This window comes from Parasteatoda tepidariorum, chromosome 7, assembly GCF_982258835.1.
Source record: "Parasteatoda tepidariorum strain Cologne lab strain chromosome 7, Ptep-v5.0, whole genome shotgun sequence".
Lineage (NCBI taxonomy): Eukaryota > Metazoa > Arthropoda > Arachnida > Araneae > Theridiidae > Parasteatoda > Parasteatoda tepidariorum.
Genome location: NC_141761.1, coordinates 18,764,730 through 18,782,397, shown reverse-complemented (window position 1 = coordinate 18,782,397; position 17,668 = coordinate 18,764,730). Strand labels below are relative to the sequence as shown.

At 31.9% G+C, this 17,668-nt stretch overlaps 1 protein-coding gene across 2 annotated transcripts in view; it reads right to left on the bottom strand.

Annotated features, from left to right (window-relative positions):
* Nucleotides 1-2,672: 2,672 nt before the first annotated feature.
* LOC107440179 (NACHT and WD repeat domain-containing protein 2) overlaps nt 2,673-17,668 on the bottom strand; it is a 36,961-nt gene continuing 21,965 nt past the window's right edge. For both annotated transcript variants that reach the window (XM_087167441.1, XM_087167442.1), the window contains exons 6-10: nt 16,716-16,860; nt 11,349-11,574; nt 6,335-9,233; nt 5,305-5,577; nt 2,673-3,747 (exon numbers count right to left, since the gene is read on the bottom strand). In XM_087167441.1, the coding sequence (XP_087023567.1) occupies nt 2,791-3,747; nt 5,305-5,577; nt 6,335-9,233; nt 11,349-11,574; nt 16,716-16,860 (4,500 nt within the window). In that variant the 3' untranslated portion in view covers nt 2,673-2,790. The remainder of the gene's footprint in view (nt 3,748-5,304; nt 5,578-6,334; nt 9,234-11,348; nt 11,575-16,715; nt 16,861-17,668) is intronic.

Sequence of the window (17,668 nt, the reverse complement as noted above, 5' to 3'; positions counted from 1 at the left end):
TAAAAAAAAATCATTGATTACAAGAACTTTCATTCCGAAGACCATTATTTTTGGAAACAAATCCCTCTATTTTCGTGAGGTAATGTAATTAGCAGTATTCAAACAATCTTTTTTTTCTCTGCTAAATAAGTTGGAAAATAGCAATTTGGGAAATGCTAGCAAATTTATAGCAACCAAATTCCTTATATTCTTTTTTTTTCACTTCCAAGCTTAAAAACGAAGTGGCAGCTTATATAAAATAAAAATCTCAAGTGATAAATAAATTTTCCTATTTCTCTTCGCAAAAAGGATATATGGTCATTATTTCAAGCAAAAAGGGAGAAAAAGTCGCAAATAACACTGAAAATCATAATAACTTTCGAACAAATTAAAATTCCGAACAAAAGCAAGAGTTACGTTTACAAATAAAAATGGTCCTCTTAAACAGTTGAATTTCAACTCTGTAGTTCATATCTGAGGTCTTCAGAGAGGTCCGTGTAGTATTTTTTACTACAAGTTTAATAGTTAATTATTCTCGAAGTAATAATTTAATTTTAACATTAGTTATTATGTTATACTTTCTATGCATTGTACCTTTATAATTTTAATTAATTTTTATGATGGAAACTTAAATCCAATAAAAAAAAATTACTTTAGCTAATTTATTAGGGGTCAAATGATATTAGACGATATCTAGAAGACAGATAAAAAATAAATCCTAAAGAGATCATTTTTACTTCCCTCAAAGTGAAAATAATAAACCTGATAGGCGCTCTACAATATTTCATGTATACTATGTTACATAAAATAGTAATTTGTTTTAGTTTTAGTAAAATAATCTGTCTGGATTAACACTTTCAAGGAATTCCACGTATGATGCTTAAAATTTATGCGAAATTAACGTAATTTTTACACCTTTCAAGGATAAATTATCAATGCATCAAAAGAAAAGGAAACATGGCAATTCTAATTTGCACTTATAAATAACTTCATGCCAACAAAATTACAAAACAAATAAGCAAAGTTATAAAGCTTTACTGATTTTCTAATTTGATAAGATGGTCAAAATCCGTGAACAAATTTTTAACTAAACATTTTCACAAACTCCCCAATCAAATTCCTTGGCTATGAAATGAAAGATTCAAGTCAAAATCTTTATGAATTCTCAAATTGACGATTAAAGCAAACTAAAGTTCTCCCATTACCTTGCCTTATCGCTGAAGGTCACCCCAGAATCGCAATCTGTCGTGCACGGGGGCTACTGTGATCTGTGTTGGAAAAGATGGAAAATCTTCCTGTCCTATCCAAAACGACACAGGAAGAAGTAGAGGGACTCTGGAGTCTGGGGCGTCACCTCCATCGAGTGATTTTCTGGCGGAGGCCCTAGACTGCACGCAAATCTCTAATCACTGCCAGGGCATTTATGTAACCACGTGACATACATCATCTATCCTCCTCTCCCCCGTAAGCAGTGAAGGTTGACGGGAAATCTGTTATTGGGCCATCCAAAGAAATGCCCATATGAATATTTAGAAGAATAGATTGGGTTATTCAGCCTTCCATTCCAGATTTTTATTTTATTTTTGTTTTTGTGGGTGGGAAAGGGGAAAAAATGAACTGAAAGTAATTCCATCGCTTAAGAAATCGCATAGGATAAAATCGATCACCTGCGGAAGCATTATCTGACAGAAGATGTACGTCTTTCTTTTCTTTTCGTTCCATCGCGTGACAAGGGGTTTGGCAAAATCAGAAAATCACAATTCGATTTAATTGCGTGGAACCACGTAGCCAGTGAGTTCAGTAAAGCCTGATTGGTTAGGCATTAAAATAGTAATTGTCAATTACCTGAATTTTAATTCAATTCCGGTATTAGAATTTTATGTAGGTGAAGTAAAAGTTATGAGATTTTTTGTGGCATTTCGATGTACAGAAACGTCTGAGTTTTTGAGGTAGAGAGCTTAAATACAGATTATTCCGCCTAAACTACCTCTGCATGTGCTTTGGGTGCCGCTTTCTTTAAAAAAAATATTTTATCTCTCTGTTTTCTTCTAAATCAACTTACATAGTTTTAAATAATTGATAATTACTTTAATTAGAAGTAAGTATTTAAATAAAGGCGATAGATTCCACAAAAATACATTAACATTAAGAAAATTATATGCCTGTGCTAGCTACTTTACTTTTAACCAAAATACGGACACGTAATTTTACTTTCTTCAAGATTTTAAGTAAGTGAATGATTGAAGTTTAATTCTTGCTCCTAACGATACAAAGCAATTAATTTTTTTGAAAATTTTAATAAAAGGAATAACAAACAATGCAAATTAAAATTCTAAAATTATCTTCCAATGTCATGCCTTCCACGCATCACTAATGGTACGTGTATGAATGACTACTTAGGATTAGAGAGAAAAAGCACTGTTTCCCTAAAGTTTTATTTAAAACTCCTTCATTTCTTTATTTGGATATTGATTGATTAACTTACTAAAAAGTAATTTTTTTTAAAATTCTTATTACATTTGAAAAGAAAATGGAGTCTTGACCCATATATTAATTTCTAAAATAATTTTTATAAAATTATATTACATATCTACATCATGACATCGTAAAATACAACTTTCAGAAATGAATAACACTAGAAAATTAATTTTTTTTTTAAGTGTAGACTATCTACAAAATATGTTCTTAATAAATAAATCATAAATTACTTTATTTAACTAATACTTGACTGGATAATTTTTATTCAGTAGTTTAAAATTATTAAGATACGATGATATTTCTCCTATTGTTTAAAGTCATAATTATTCCAGCTTACTGGAGGATGCACACCTCCGATTGTTGGCTTTCTTCACAAGCAGATTGCCGTTTTGCGTAAGCTGCAGTAGCAGTAACTCTTGCCACTGTCTTGAAGCTTACTGAATTTTTAATCATTCCAATGCTAGCTTCCCCTCTGCTAGGAAGGCGTTTCAGCTTAACTTTCGATTCCAAATTCTCAGGATCTGCTATCGCCAAGACAACAAAACTTCCATCGATTCCTCCAACTACAACAGAGAGTCCGTCATGGGTTGTTTGAAAATCAGTTACCTCTGCCGCCAGTTTGTAGTTTCCAATCATTTTTCCGTTCGACATCCTGAACAATCTAATCGTCTGCCTTCCGCTGTGGTAGTAGAGAACATAATCATCAGTATTGTTGAATTTAGCTGTTACAGCAAACACCCCCTCACTGATTGGTGGAATAAGAACTTTCACAGTTTTCCCACTTCTTAGTTCTATCACCTCCAAACCACCTTGATTGGGTGCAACTAAACCGTATCTACCGTCACTCGTGCAAGCTCCATTCCAACGCTTGATGCCACGAACGATTCGTTTGGTTTCTACATCAACTATCCAAGAGGAATCTGAACTAGTTATGATCACAGCTGAGGCTTTTCCGGGAAATGGTAAAATTCCACAACCCAACAATGACACATTTGTCAGTGGAATCTTGAACATGAATGCCCCTTTTTTGGCATGATAGGCAGATATAACTTTCTGTTTGCCTTCGAGAGAAATGACGGCCAAGTAGGCTCCGTTTTTTGTAATAACAGCTGGTTCTGGGACATCACTTTCGAAATTGAAAGAGTAAACTTCTTCGCCAGTTGGGACATTCCTCACCGTGCATCGAGTCTCTTTTTCAACTTCAGATGTTATTACTACTATAATTTTGTCATCTAAGCCAAGAAGAAGTTGTCGGATGTTTGGATGACTCTCTCGAAAAACGACACAACCCTAAAAAAGGTAATTGTGAATTGAGCAACAGTTACTTTTCTAAAATGAAAGCAAATTAAAGAATTACATGCAGAAGATAGAGAACTTCTGTTTCATATATGAATATTACTTCTAAAAAGAACCACTTATTTTTTTTTAAATAATATTTTGTCAAAATTTCATGAAGAGTACTGACTTCACAAAAAGCAGAATAAATTTATAATATGTAAATAAACTTTTATTATCTACGATCAAAAAAATATTAATTTTTTAACTGCAACAAACGTGTTCATGTATTTAGTTTAGTTTTAGTGGTAAACTTTGATGCACGCATACATTTTGCAAATAAATTCTAGATTTAAAAATATTGGACTATAAAAGAAAATGTTTAAAAAAAAGTTTTAAAAAACCCCGATTAAAATTATGAAAAATTTTATTTTGATGAAATTTTTTAAAATTCCGGTATAATGCCGTGTTCAAAAGTTTCATGAGGGAAAATGTTCACAAATCAATACCTTTTTAAAAATAGAGATTTGAAAGTTGATTTTGCTTGGAACTTATCACGTGAAACTTATCCAGGGATTGAAAAGTTATATTCAATAACTCCCCTCACGAAGATGCCTGGCGTTTGTGTGGTATGACGCTAGATAATACACTGTGTGAGCAGACATTTCCCTCTGAAACGTCTGATTCTTACACTTCTATCTGATTCTTACACTTGTACTAAAGATTCATCGGAGGAAGCACATTTTGTCACAGGGAACGCCATGTTGTGTGTCGAGCACAGTGCATGGCGTTCCGTGATCTGTGATTCAGCGACAGAAGAATTATGCGTAGAGGAACCCTTACACGCAGTTAATGCTGAAACAGACAGCGACGAACCGTAGTGATGTACAACAAAACGCCTGTTGTCATGCTCCAACGTTGTGCTAACACACGAGAGAACGTTGTACGGTTCATCACAGCCTTGCTGGCGAGTTGTCTGTCACTCCGTGCTATTGCTTTTCCATATCACAGGTTTTTTCCCTGTCCATTTCTTTAAGACATGCATCGTTGTTGTGGTATTACACTGCTTGCCGGTGGCGATTTCTAGATATGAAAAATCCACCCTTTCCCATATCAACGATGCAGTCTCGTACTAACTCCGTTAAATGGTTGATATGGCGCTGTTCACTTTTGATGAGACATATCCACCACTACTGAAACATTTACCGCATATAGATGAAGATGAACTGATTTCCACTCACCTTTACAATCCATTACATGGAAAAAACGGCTGATGGAGTCGGTTCTCATTCCTCGCATGCGCAGTCGCTTTGTGATTATAGTCATTTGCATGTCTTGCATTACAATACATTTCCCGTAAATTTGGTTCAATTTGCATAATTCATTCATGGTGTTGAGGGACCACTGGAAATCAAACCCCAGTACTTCACAATGACAGTTCAGTACCTTAACCATTGAGTCATCGTGTCCCAATTATACGTATTATATTCAAATAATAAAAGCCGTGCTAATCCAAAAAAAACTGTGGTTATGTAGGGATCATTTTCAGTGAAAAATAACATAGTACATCACCTTTTTCAGATTCCAAACTAAAAGATTTCCAGACTCTGAACTGATGACATGACGGCTATCTGCAGTGATGACAGCGTGGGTCACAATAGCCCCCACGGGAGAATCAACCAGTTTGCTCCAAAGTTTTCCTGTCGATACACTCCAAACTCCGACGCTGCTTCTGGTCACAGTTACAGCTAGTTCATCATCTCCGGAGAGAGAAACAGATTCAATAGCCATTTCCATCCTGTCGATCGTGTACACTTTTTCGAATATGTTTTTCACATTCCACACCTGATAATTTTAAAGATCGGGATCAGTAATTTGCTACATTAAGGAAAAAAATCTCAAATTTGTAAGCTATTACTGTAAATAAGATTTAATACTATAATAAATGTTTTTTTTTAAATATAGCTATTTTATTTAAACTATTTTATTTAAACTATTTTATTTATTTAAAGTAGCTATTTTATTTAAACTATTTTATTTATTTAAAGTAGCTATTTTATTTAAACTATTTTATTTATTTAAAGTAGCTATTTTATTTAAACTACTATATTGTAAATGGTTATGTTATAATTATATTACTACGAAACAAACCTAATTAATGACATAATATAACTGTAACTGTAATAACTGAAACTGCAATATTATCTAATAGTCATCATACAAAATTTAAACAGATACTTTTTCTCACCCTTTATTTTCGATTTGCAGTAGTTTAGCTTTTTCCCCTAGAACAATTGAAGTAGATAATTTAATATTCGTCTAATCGACTGTCGATATTTGCCAGTTACGGAAATTCTAGTTGTTATCTAAAGTCTGCAATCCAAATTTTAATCTAAGTTTTAGTTTAAAATCTGATTTAAAATCTAAATTTTAATAAAACTTGCATATTTAATAACTATATGTATTGTCAATAAGTTCTTCTCAACCTTTTTAAACCACTGTAAACACTACCAATAAGAAACGACACTTGTATCAAACAATAGATAATATACATCTCTTGAAATTGATTAATAAAGATAATTTAATATAAGCTTGCTCGTACCTTTATAGTCTTATCAATGGAGGAGGACACAATGCCATTGAAATCTTCAATATACAATGATTGTACTCGCATTATCCTGGCAATATGAGCATCGACTTCCTTCAAGAGAAGTCCATCTTTTACATTCCAAATATACAGAGATTTTCTCACTCCTCCAACACCATACTGATTATGTTTCGTGATCGCTAAAGAGCTCTGAGAGTGGAAAGGCTTCGTTGAAATGTTTTTAACATTATTGGGCAAGGTGAAACACGTCTCTTCACCATTCTCAAATTTCCAAAGACTAAACCCGGTCGGCATAGTTCCTATCAAAAATGTTCCATCAGGCGATAGTTCTAACGCCATTATGCGCATAGGTGACTGGGCTATCTCTTCTTTCTTCTCCCAACCATCCGTGGTCAATTTGAAGTGGCATATATGATATTCGTTATTAGAGAATTCTGTGGCATAAATATCGCCCTCTTGTATAACGAAGAGTGCGCTGTCAATATTTAAATCAGTCATACTTACTCCGTTGACAGTCGTCCTCAGAATGTGCTTATCTCTCAGATTTTCTTGTCCTTTCTTAAAACTAGACAATGCGATTGAAAAGTTTTTATCATCAACGTAATTAATATGAGAAATGAAGAAATCATTTTCATCAATTATATGAGAGGAATATTTTAATCCATTGGAGAGACTGAATGTTATCCACTCCTTAAGACTCCATGCTATGCCTATTTGTTTGAAAATAGCAACTCCGGCAATAGGTTTCGTTTCAAGCATGTTTTTTAATATTTCAACATCCCCTGACAAAGCATTCAACAGAACTAATTCATTGTGGTTGGTAAATGCCACAGCATATTTGTCATCGGGACTCAGAGCTAACGCTTGCATAATTCCCGGTATTTCTGGATTGACGTCGCAAGTAATTTCTCCAGTCATGAGATCAAACATTAAAAATTTATTCGATATGGTGAGAACAAAACGCTGATCTGAGGTCAGGCAAAAACCGAACACTGCAAAAGGGTGACCTTCTAACGAATATTTCAAAGGTCCTCCCGGAGTGTGGAGTATATGGAAAGCTGGTACCAAAGCGCAATGCTGAATTCCTAATTGATCACATTGTTCAATAAGACCTTTTACCCTTGGATAAATGTTCTTCACTGGAAGTAGTCTTCCTACAATTTGTGACGCAAGCATATCTGGATGTTGGCTTAATACTACTCCGCCAAGTCTCATTCCATCAGCAACTATATTCAATTGCTTGATAAGCTCGTTATCAACAAGATTCTCGACAGCGTCTTCAAAGTCTGCCAAAATCGCCTGAAGTGGACAACAGCTGACTTTTGAGTGTAGCCATAAATAGCTGAATAAAACGTTTTCAAATAGATCTTCAAAACGATCCGATCTCACCAAATGAAATGGCAGCTCTCCGAACTTTCTCTTGTTGTACCCCGAAACACGACCATCTTTAGTATGGAATACAAGTGGCTGCAGAGGCACTTTGCGATCTGCTGTGCCTTCAGGATTTTTCAAACCAAATCTGTAACGTTGAATTTCGGTGTACCTGAAGGGCTTTGGTGTTCCACCTCCCCAAGTGCCTAAGAAATATTCAGCAATCGAGGAATGAAAGTATTTTATTTGATCTGGTTTCACAAAGTATCGTTCTATAGCTGCATCTCTGAACTGTCTATGATACCAATTTAGAACGCTAACGCCATCAGCTTCTCGTTCTGACAGATAATTTGGTAAATCTCTTCGAATTCTCGTCCAAAGAAGGGGTGGAATTCGTCTTACTGGTGGCATGTGGTATTGATACACATCATCCAAGACAATGTCATCCAGAGAAATTAAATCTTCTAATTCAGTTTCACTTAAACCACTCTTGGAAGCAGTTATGTAGGAAAGGGCATGAGCCACTAGCAATCTTCCGTGTTGCTTTTCAATTCGATCGAATAATTTCATGATACTGTCCATAACAGTGAAAGCTAGGATGGTTTCGCTTGCTTTTGAATACGATCTCCATCGCATGACATCTGCAAATATTAGTTTTATAAAAATTGGAAGGGTGCATTTCGATATGGCTTTCCTCACAACATTCCATTGGTATTTACTTAAATCTCTTCCATTTGTTTCTAGCCAACATTTAATAGTATATTCTGCCAGTTCTTCTCCAAGAGGATGGACTTCAACGAATTGGTTTTCATTGCTCAACATCTTGCACAGCAAGTTGTATTCTTTAGCTTCTCCTTCGGATGCAGTAGAAATAACTATTTTAACATTTTCTGGTATTCTTGTTGGTAACCACGTCAGCTTATTGGCAGCTTGTTGGCCGGTTAATTGATCTACCGAATCTAAAAAAATATAAAGAGCTTGCTCCTTCGTTATTTTAGTCAAAAGACGTTTTGTAAATGCTATTAACGGAATTAAATCATCTGGTATGCCCTCCCAAGGCATCATATAATTGTACATTATCTGTTGGCAGACACTTGTTAGCATTGGAATTACACTAGAACTGTCTGGAGTGGTACCGAGAAATCTAAGAACTAATATTGGCTTCGTTCCCTCCGGACACCATGATGTAATCATGCTTGCTGCCTTGGCCAGAAGAGATGTTTTCCCGCATCCTCCTTTGCCATGAAGGACAAAAGGCTGCACTGAATTTGCCTGGATGTAGTTTTGAATTCGATTTAGCTCATCTTCTCTGCCTTGGAAAGTTGAGACAGAACTCTTACCTGCTTGAAGATGCTGTAAGATTTCGGTTACAATGTGTCCTTGACTGCTCAAGTCTTCTTTTCTCATTGCTCGATCCACCAAACGAGTTATGTGCTTGTAAAAGTGAGCTGTAAATTCTCGAAGATAATCTTCATGGTACTTGACAGCTAAGCCTTCTTTTCCACACCAGTTTATTGTGTATCTGAAACATGTGTACATATATGTCGATCACGGAAAGACTATGCAAACATCAAATAGTAATCTATTTTTAATAATCATTTTTTATTTAATTTGGATCAAAAAGAAACCCTCAAACGAACGCTATGATTTTGTGAATAATAAAAAAAAATTGAATAAAATTATTCACTCTTACTGTTCTGAGTTGTTTTCAATTTAAACGGAATCATAGTCTGGTTTTAATAATAAAACTGTCTCAAATAAAAAGTGCCATTCGTAATGAGTAAACCTGATTTACTTAAGTTGAAAAAAATTTTAAATTACTGCTAAATTTTAATAAAAATTCAAATTTATTAAAAATCGTACAAAGTTTGCAGATAAGAAACAAAAAACGCGTACTAATGCAAACTTATGCCCTTATACTTGTTTCCCATGTGGGCGGCCCCACCAAAAGAGCCGTATTAATAAAAAACCTTTAAGAAATTAAATGCTTCAAATTTTAAGAAGATGTTAAAAATCTAAGATTGATTTCGCTGATACGTGATTTGCATAATTTATTATGATTTTGAAACATTCTTTAAAACAATACTATTATTTTTTCAAATTAGGAAATGCCGAAAACGAGAGCCTCTGACGTAGAATTCTCACTAAACATATTTTTCATACTTTTTTTATTATGTCGTATTGAGTGAAAAATATTATATTTAGCATTTTAATAATTTATGGTTATGAAATACAGCATGAAGCACCGCTGCCTTTTTCTGCGTTAAAGGTAAAATCTTCCAAACACAGCTCACTTATCCAAACAATAATTTTCAAACTTTGGACTTAATTGCAGTTATTTAAATCTAAAAGAAAGTTATTCGTCATTGAAATTTCCTTAATTTACACAATTACTTATTGATGTACTTTTGAATATGAATGGGGAAAAAAATTCAAGCCATTTTTTCTTTTATTTTTGTTATTGGATTTAATATTTTAGAACAAATATAATTCCGATAATCAAGCACATTTTTTTAGTTGATATTATTTATTCATCTGTTTTTATAAAAAAAAAGTACCAAAAATAATTTTTAATATCAGTAATATATTTTTAATATATTTTTTAATATCAAAATATATATTAGGGCGTCAGAAAAAAATAGAAAAAAGATACCAGTGTCCCATTTGTGTCAGAGAGTTAATGACCATGAAAGTTGTACGAAATATTATAATACAAAATGTACTTGACGTATGTGGTGATTTTTTTCTTCTTCATTTTATACTACTTGTTAGTATGTATTCAGAAAAATATATAATAGCATACTTCTTTACACTCTAAGCAAAGTAAAAAAATAAATACTGAACACCCTAAAGAACTTTTGATTAATGATAGGATTTTCAAGAAGGAAAACTTAAGTGTTATTTGTACATTTTGCGAATTATCACAGGAATTTTTTAAGAGAATCATGCACCAGTTATAAAATTCATTTATCAATAATTATAAAATTCATTAATCAAAAATAATTTTTAATAATTATTTGTTATTTTTTATGATTTTATTTATTAATAGTTAAAAAGTTTCGACTTTTATGTCGTACACATTTTACAATTATTTTAAAGAATGTAATTTTAAATGACAAAATGCAAAATTCGAATGAAATCAATCGAATAATTCTTAAAAATCAAACTTTAAATGCATTTTTTTGAAAATTAATTACTCAGAAACTACTCGATCGATTTCGTACCAATTTTGTATTTAGTCATTTAAAATTACATACTTTAAAATTATGTAAGAAATAGTTGATTTCGTCAACAGTTTGAAAGTAAAAAATACAAACCCATCAAAATTAAAGCATGTTTATTCAGAGAAAATACGCTTTTATATCTGATTTCATAACATTAAATATCATCATCGCAAATTAATTATTATTAGATTAATTATTAATTATTATTTAACTAATTAGATTATTTGAAGCTGGACCTTCTGAAAGTGAATTTGTCAACGATTTAAAAATTGGTGGATTTGCACAGATCTACAAACATTGCTACTTTATTATTATCATCATTCAAATCAAAAAGAAACAAAATCACTTATTTATTTTTACATTAATCAGGATTTACTTTTTATATTGTCTACATGATACCTTAATATTCTTACTTCACAGCATTAGAAGCTTCAATTTTAGCTGGTAGTCTAACATCTCTCAGGTCAGTCAATAGCTTTTGAGCCTCAATATCTACAGTTCTTCCCAAAGTATCAATAAATTTGCTGACTTCTTTAAGATTAGTCATATCAACAGCATTTATCTGCCGAATATAAGCCAAACAATGGTTTCTGGTGTTCGGAACATTTAAGATGCCATTTATCACTTCCCTTTCCGTCACTAGATGGCAGCATCAAAGAAATATCAATTAATAAACTTAAAACTTTTCTTTAAAAAATATATATATATATATATAATATAACGTATCGAAAGAAATATTTTAGTGAGTTTTCAAGTTCGCATATAAATAAACAATGAATTGCATACAAATTAAATATATGTAGTAAAAAGATTTTGTAAGGCAGAAAGTGATATTTTTTACTTCTCTGAATCATGATTTTATTTATGCTCTGCAAATTTTATTAATTCTTATTCTTCTTATTCTATTATATTCTTCTGCTTTCTTGCAAAATGTTTGCTTTCATTTCAGATTATTTGAAAACCTAACGTCTTGTGCTCCCCTTTCTATAGCTGAAGAAAAGGAAATTTGAATAATTAAATTGTATAAATTTTCAGCTTATTTTAACTCATTCGGATTTACCAATCTATGAATCTGCTGCCTAAATTTTTAATTTCACAACAAATGCATAACATTTAAAACTTTATTTTAATAGTAATACTGTCAAAAGATATATTTGTAGTTTTATTTTAAATTCAGCTTTACAATAGTATCCTAATTTAAATTTTTTTATTTAAATGTGAATTTCGATTTAAATTTATATCATTCAAATCATTTTTTTTAATAAACACAATAAATGCCCCGAATTGTTATCAGAGATAAATACTTCGTTTTTATTTGATACTGGTGCAATTTTTCATAGATGCATATCCTTTTCATTATTCATTCAATATATTATTATTAGAAAACACAATTTTTAATTTTACTTTTCTTTCTTCACAAGCATTTTAATTAAATAATTTCATTAAAATAACGGAAATATTTAATAAATAACGACTAATTAACTAAATATAAATTTAATGACAGCTTTCAAAAACCATTAGGGATTAAACATGTCCTAATTCTCGGAACCTTTGTAACTCTACCACGGAACCCTAGAGTTCCGCGAAGCTCCATTTGGAAACCGCTCATCTAGACACATGGGACAATGATTCATATGTATTTTTTAATAAAATGAGACCAAACCCAGGACAGAAATTGAAAAGGAATTTTATGTGTAAAAAGTTTACTTATACTAATATACAGGTCTACATATACACATAAAATATCCCACGTGACTTTTTGCGATGAAATGAATCAGACATAACTCAAGTTGATAGGAAAAATAGTGAAGTTAAAAGAGGTTTAATATTCTGACAAAGAGTACTTCGTATAAAGAGTTTTATTCATACAAAGTACAATTCAAAAATAGTATTTAAAAAAAAATTTTAAAAAATTACTACAATGTCTGAACTAGTAATCTTAATACCGTTAGAAGTTAAATGAAAAGTTTATTGGGAAAAATAAATTATTTACCTAACTATAGCTAAGTGAATAAGTTAGTACAAATCTAAAATAGTAATTATTATACTATATAAAAATCTTTGGAACTTTTGAATTATTAACCCTAGAAGCTCGTACTTTTTCTTTATTTAATTCAGCGTAAAAATCAAATAGGAAAAATTACTTTACTTATCTAATTAGCAATACGTATATACACCGAAGAGCCATTACATGAGGCCATTATATATTTAGTTCTATTTACCATTCATCATGAACAAACTGTCATTATTTTTTTTAGTGTTGATATATACACCGAAGAGCCATTACATTATGACCACCCTCCATCTATAACAATGGGCTCGCCCAGGTTTTCATGGTTTCTCGCCCATGAACAATGCTTTCATGGGATACATTAGGACCCATAATCCTCCATAATCCTACCTGAACATAGTTGCAGACCAGGTTCACCCATTCATGGCAACATTTTGTTCTGCGGGGGATGGTGTTTACCAACAAGATAATGCACCATGTCATAAGGGTCGAATCGTCGAGGAACATTCTAGTGACTTTCAAGTCATGTCTTGGCCCCCAAATTCACCTGACCTTAATCCAATAGAGCATTTGTGATCCTACTTGGAAAACCAAATTCGTGCTGCCACGCTACCCCCTCGCAATGTGAGGGAATTGCAGGACCAGTTGGTGAACGCTTGGTACCAGATACCTCAGACTGCCTATCAGCACCTTGTGGAATCAATGCCACGGCGGGTGCTAGCAGTTTTGATGACTAAAGGTGATCCTACATGTTATTAGCAGGGTGGTCATAATGTAATGGCTCTTCGGTGTACATCATTGTACTTTTTTTTAAATAAAATCATCATTGACTTCTAAACTATTATTTATCACCTCGTACTTGGTATCATAAATAAATAGTTATAGATACATATATAAATATATATTAATGGCTCTATATTAATCAAATAAAGCATCATTGATTGCCAATCTTCCAAATGTTTGTAGAAGATCTAGGAGGTTGCTGAATTAAAGTTTACTAATAGTTTTAGTTTACACTTATTGGTTATTAACACACATGAAATAAGAAATCGAAACCCTCTTAAGTTTAAAAAAAAGGAAATAGTTACAAAACAAAAAAAGTATGTCATTTACTTAGTTTATTTTACTCACACAACAACGAAAATAAACAAATCTCGTATAAGCATTTTTTCTCGTATAAGCATTCAAATGGATTAAAATGGGAAGGAAAAAAAATAAAAACGTAAACAAGAGACGGTGAGTGATATGAAATGATTACGAAAGTGTTGTTCTACGCTTTGCGTTTTAGGCCTGACAAAAACATTGTATCTTCTCCATTATCAATAACAAAAACATAGTTTTTAAAGATTTCTTATTTATTTTAGTTTTTGTTTGATTATCTTCTCCTTTTCAGTTTTGTCTACGTCTGATGTTGAAAAGTAGTCGAAATTTCCACCATCGATAAGAGGGAGACAAATTTGTTTGCAGCATTATGTTGTCAGCAGGCAAGAAGCTCCAGTTGAAATTTGAGAACTCTAACTAGCAGAAATGTGGTCTAATTGATTGATGATAAATTCTCTTTAAAATGAAAACATAGCATAATAAATTCTGCTGAAACTATCGAAAACAGAATAAACTTGTATTGTTTTTTCAGCATGAAGCTCCAGTTAAATTGTGAGCTGTCGGGATTTTAATGGACGATGTAAAACGATTGAAATTTTTATTTTACTCTAACATTTTGGCATACTTTTATCACTTGGCATAATTTTGGTTTATCCTGGCATTATTTTGTTAATCCTAGCATTATTCTACTCTAACATTTTGGCATAATTTGACAACATTTGGCATAATTTGACTACATTTGGCATAATTTTATCACTGAAAAAATAATATTTTCAATTTCTTTTTCTATTTGTATGAGCTTCTACAAAGCAATTGTCAACTTGGGTTTATCCCTGTTAGTTAGAAGGACTGTTATATGGTATTATATTAAGGACTGTTTTATGGTTGACTGTTATATTAGGGATTGTCATATTAAGGACTATTTTATGATGAATTAAATCTAATTATTTGTGTCTATCGGATTTTGTTTTGTGATGAAAATCAAAAGAACTGCACAACAAAAATATCCCACAATTAAAAAAAAATGTCAAAAACTAATATTTATTATTTTTATGTAATAATTTTAAAAAAAAGCTAATTAAGTTTGATTAATTTTTTAAAAATATTTTACTGTATTGAAGAGTTAACCTCCTCGTAAGCTAGATATTTCTAAGTAAAATCATATTTCTGAATTATTTAACCCTTTGACGCAGACGGCATACCGGTGTCCCTTTTATACATTTTTTCTGGCTCCCTAATTGCAAGCAAAAATATATTTTGCTATTTTTTTATTAACAGCTTAATAGTTACTAAAAAAATGTGTTAGATTATTGAAATGATATTTATACTAAAATGTAAAATCGAAAAAAAAAGATTTTTTTTTTCAAATTCAATAATTGTCAATTAACAAAACTTCAATGACGACTAACTGTTTCTTATATCTAAATAACTGTAAATCTGAAAAATTAGTGTTTGAAAGTGAGCTGTGTTTGGAAGATTTTACCTTATGACGCATAAAAAAAGACACCGGTGTTTCATACTGTATTTCATAACAATAAATTATTAAAATATTACAGCTATAATAATAAATGATATAAAATATTTCCCCTTATTTCGACCTAAATAAATGCAAAATAATGTGAAATATTTGTAATAAAAATCCTGCGTCGAAGGGTGACAGCTCGAGTCCCAGGAAATTCGAGTGTTCTTTTTTGTCGTATGCCTGTTTAGGTAATGGGGGGGGGGTGAGATTGTTCCTGTTTTTCAGTGGCGCCATCTAGGGCCAGGAATTCGACTTCTGCCATGCCATTCACACAACCACAACCCGTTTATAGGGCAGGTCACATTCACACACAAAGGAGAAAGGACATAGAACATACAGAGAGAGAAAGAAACATCCATGCCTTGCCCGTGATTCGAACCCAGGACCTTTCTGATGCGAGGACAGTTCCCTGTGCCCTAGACAGGCCGGTCAGAGTTCGAGTGTTCTCGTTATTCTGAAAGTGGTCTGAATTATATTAGAAGATAAATTCTGTTCGAAGCAAAATTAAGTTCTGGCAATGATTGAAACTTTCACTGTGATCAGACTTACAGATTCAGTACAGATTAATTAAAGACTAAAAAATATTACAGATTATTTCTTACAGATTTAATACTAGATTATTGACCTAACTAGTCGCAAAGTGCTAAAAATTTCAATTAGATGTATCCTATTTCATCTTCGAGAAAACAAGTACAATAACAATAAAAATAATAACGAGCTTTTTTGGCTAAAACAAGATATAATTTTATTTTTGTCAGACCTAAAACGTAAAGTTCAGGAGCATATCACTTTCAAAGGACGTTGTAGAAATTTTCATTAGAATTTGAAGTATATTACAAAATTGGCACAGATTTCACGATGAGATTTGAGCACTCTAAGTAGTCGGAATTCTTATGATAATTAATTAGTTTTGGCAGTAATAGTGCAATAAATTCTTGTCTTAGCTGTCAGAAAACTATTGAGATTTTAATGGTTTTTAGATTAAGAGTTGCACTTGAGATTAAGAAGTCGAAATTTCGATTGAAAGATTTCACCGTTATTGACATGAAAATTAGCTAATAAAAATAAACAAATTAACATTCCCATAAAATGTACTGAAAGAATATAAAAGAGCATTAATAAGAATGTTATTATTTTTTTACTTACCAGACATCATGTAATTGTGCATTGCATCATGGTCAATGCGTTTGGAAATATATAATGTACTTGCAGCCTTTCGCAGCATTTTCTGTAATTTTTCCAGCGTATCCCACCAGGTAGCTTGATCCTGTGCTTGAAGCTTTGGGGCTCTCTGCACACAATGTCATGAAATTTCAAAATAAAGAATAAACGTTTAATTCATTGCCCACCCCCAACATTTTAGAAAAAAAAAGCTGTTTGCACGTTTTTCATAAAACTGATCTTCGAAGATTCTATCTTCACATGAAATAATGTTTTAATATTTTTTTATAACCATGAATTTATGACTGTTAAAAAACGTTTTGCGCATCTTTGGATATAGTCCTCTTTCCTGATCATGAAAATGGTGCAAAATGTGAAAAAAAGGAGAGCTGTAGATTTATGAAAATTAAAGCCGTTCATAATATAATTTCTTTAATATTTGAAAAGTTACAGCAACACTGCAGTAAATAATACTCTTTGAAATATTCAAATATTGAAAAATACTAATTGACTTTAGCGATTTAATCTAAATGAGAAAAATCTCGCCAAACTAACGTTCTTTTCTTTTAAGTTGAAAAATATTTTTAATATTTTTCTGATTTTCATATATCGCAGGATATTTGATACATGATATAAAATGTTATATTTGCTTCAAGCTAAAAGCAATCTAACTGCGGTTTTATTTTAATTTTCTCAGAGTTAAGAAGCTTTAAAAAGGACCATTAAGAATAACTTTCATTATTAAGCTGTATCATTAGTGTTTCTCATAAAATTGTAAAGTTTAATTTTCCGTTATTGAAAATAGTGCCGAAAATCATCGGAAAATATCTCTTTGATCAAACTCCGCCACTTTTCTTTTCTGTATCAACTGATTAAAATCTCATTCTTTTTAACTCAAACTTGGTTTCAATAAATAAAAAAAGTCAAGCAATTTGTTA